Source organism: Salvelinus sp. IW2-2015, unplaced genomic scaffold, assembly GCF_002910315.2.
Source record: "Salvelinus sp. IW2-2015 unplaced genomic scaffold, ASM291031v2 Un_scaffold762, whole genome shotgun sequence".
Taxonomy (NCBI): Eukaryota; Metazoa; Chordata; class Actinopteri; order Salmoniformes; family Salmonidae; genus Salvelinus; species Salvelinus sp. IW2-2015.
This window is the reverse complement of record NW_019942606.1, coordinates 500,553-503,557: the sequence shown is the minus strand read 5'-3', so window position 1 is coordinate 503,557 and position 3,005 is coordinate 500,553. Positions and strand designations below refer to the sequence as shown.

Below are 3,005 nucleotides of genomic sequence, written 5' to 3'. Positions count from 1 at the left end.
GCTTGCTCCACCCAGCCGATGGAAATCTTTGTTGATGATGAGACCAAGCTGACTCTCCACGGGCTGCAGCAGTACTACGTCAAACTGAAGGACAACGAGAAGAACAGGAAGCTCTTTGATCTCCTCGACGTGCTGGAATTCAACCAGGTACTGGAATTAATTATGATGTTCAACCAGGTACTGGAATTAATTATAATATTCTACAGAGGTGTTCAACCAGGTAGTGGAATTATAATATTCTACAGAGGCACATGGCTGTAGAAACAGGAACAAAGTAATTGCTAGCTGGGCAAGTTTTTGTATGCAAATAGTGTGTGTAGTCAACGTCTTAGTTCAACCAGGTACTGTGTTTCATGTTCCACCGTGGTACAAGAAATTCAGGGAAAGCAAAAACGCTGACTAGACAAGTCAAATTTAGAAAATAAAAATGCAAATGACTGTAGTCAAATGTAGTGTGTGTTGTGGTGTTTCCACCTGGTGTGAAGTCCATGCAGCGCTGTGTGGCTCTGGCCCAGTGTGTGTGTGTGTGTGTGTAGTGATATTATGTGTTATTATAGGTGGTGATCTTTGTGAAGTCCGTGCAGCGCTGTGTGGCTCTGGCCCAGCTGTTGGTTGAGCAGAACTTCCCGGCTATTGCCATCCACCGCGGGATGCCTCAGGAGGAACGGTACGTAGATAGTTGGTGTGTGGTTCTGTATTATATTGAACGTGAATACTATAAGTGATTGATCTGGCATGGTCATTACCCATCTTTTAATTCCACCCACTCTTTCTCCCCAATCTCCTTCCCCAGTCTCTCTCGTTACCAACAATTTAAAGACTTCCAGAGACGTATCCTGGTGGCCACCAACCTGTTTGGCAGAGGGATGGACATCGAGAGGGTCAACATCGCCTTCAACTACGACATGCCAGAAGACTCTGACACGTACCTGCACAGATATTAACTATTAGACATGTTCCTCTAGGAACTATTAGGACTGTCCCGTTAGACTATGAAGACGTCCCGGATAGACTAGATTAATAGGACTGTCCCGGATAAGATCTATTTAGACTGTCCGTGATTATCTGGACATATAAACCGCCCCATCTGGTCCCGTAGCTAGTAAACTGTACCGTTAGTATATTTACGCTGCCCAGTTTAGACTACCCGTGACTATTAGAACTGGTCCCGTTCATAGGACTATTAAAGACTGCCCGAGTAAAGGACTATGAAGGACTGCCCCGTAGACTATGAAAGGACTGTTTCCCGATAGGACTATGGAAGACCATTGTCCCGGGAGACTATATAAAGACCCGAGAGGTGGCCGAGGATGTAATTAATGGTAAACAGACATGTCCAGTGGAGGGACATGTGCCCGGTAGTAGCTAATCTTAGCACTGTTCCGCTAGACATGTCCGTTTAGAGACTATGGCTGTCCCGTAAGACTGTCCCGAGGATAGACTATTAGACACTGTGCCCGGTTAAGTATCCCTTTCAGATGAGGCCCACGATACGACTGGATTAGAACCCCTCTGCTTCCTCGGTAAGACTATTCGAACAGACTGTCCCCGCATTAATACCTAGGTGGGGAAAAACTGTCTGTCCGTAGACAGAGGCTGTCTCCGCTTTGAACTGAATGAAAGGACCTGTCCCGTAGACAATTAAAGACTGTGCGTAGGAATTATTATACAAGAAGCGGACCCGCTCTGAAGAATTATTAAAAGACTGTCCCGTAGATTTTTTAGACGTACCACGTTGAACGCATTATGGATCTGTCCGTTAGAACTATCGCAGGACGTCCCGTAGACTGTCCCGTAGATATTGCACTGTCCCCGCTACTTATGGAAAGACTCTGAGTACCTTATGTGGAGATCCGTCAGCTATTCGAACTCCAATTCGGTCAAAAACCACCCCCGGCCTCACCACACCTTCTACCCTCACGTGTCCCCGTCTTAGAACCATACCTGCTACCAAACAACTTGTGCCTCGTAAAGCCTGGGTGTTCAACGCGACGGTGTTAAACAAAGGGCCTCGTTGGGGAGGCCATGCATATAGGACTGTTGTCCCGTTGTTAGTAGTCTATTCAGACCAAGAGAGCTGAGGGTATTTCAGCTATTTTATTGACTATATGTGGACGTGAGAACAGTGTTCCCGGTAGAGAACAAAATGTAAAAAGGAGACATAGCTCCCCCCGTTGTAGTGATTATTTAAAGACTGTGTCTACCCTGTAGACTAGTTAGTCTGCCGTAGACGCTATATGTTAGCACTCTTTCCCGTTTAGATTATTAAACTGTTCCCGGTAGACTTTTTCGTTAGCTGTCCGTAGGAGCTTCATTGTGATGCCCGTAGTGATATTAAGGTACTTGTCCCGTAGACATTAGACTGTTCCCGGATGATAGTGAACTGTCCGAACTATGAAAGACTCTATCTACTGCGTTGATGAACATGAGTAAATTCCTTGAGCCTCCGCCTTGCTCCACTGTATCCCCTCAAAAACATACAGACGTTGTTTTTCGTAGTCTTAACCCTGATAGCAGCATCATTTAGGGTACTTGGTATTGAACCCTTTTTAAGTTGTTTTGTGTGCGTTGCTTATCTCATCGAGTTGCCAGGTCGGCAGGGTTTGTGCACACCAAAGGCCGTGGCATCACATTTTGTGGATCGGAGACGGATGCCCGTACTCTTTAACGAGTCCAGGACCGGGTTCGAGGTGAAGCAATCAGCGAGCTGCCGACGAGAATCACATCTGTCAATCTTACAGTAGAGTGCTGCACTTTTAGTCCGAAATCAGCCATTGGACTTATCAGCTCGCTGACTCTGGAGTATTTTATTTATTCTCCTTTATTAAGCAGCGCAGTCCGAGATTTTTTTTAACCATTGCTCAGCCCGGGGATCTCGATCCAAGCAACCGTTCAGTCTACTACTGGCCCAACGCTCTAACACCACTTAGGCACCTTGCTGGTAGCGTCCAAACACTTTTAAACCCCACCGAGGCTGACTGCGTTACGAGTCCAACGCATCTGAA

At 46.3% G+C, this 3,005-nt stretch overlaps 1 protein-coding gene across 1 annotated transcript in view; it reads left to right on the top strand.

Moving 5' to 3' along the window:
* LOC112068840 (spliceosome RNA helicase DDX39B) overlaps positions 1-944 on the top strand; it is a 14,841-nt gene extending 13,897 nt beyond the window's left edge. Inside the window, exons 7-9 of the mRNA XM_024136056.1 lie at positions 16-147; positions 558-667; positions 794-944. Of these exons, the coding sequence (XP_023991824.1) occupies positions 16-147; positions 558-667; positions 794-944 (393 nt within the window). The remainder of the gene's footprint in view (positions 1-15; positions 148-557; positions 668-793) is intronic.
* The last annotated feature ends 2,061 nt before the right edge of the window (positions 945-3,005 follow it).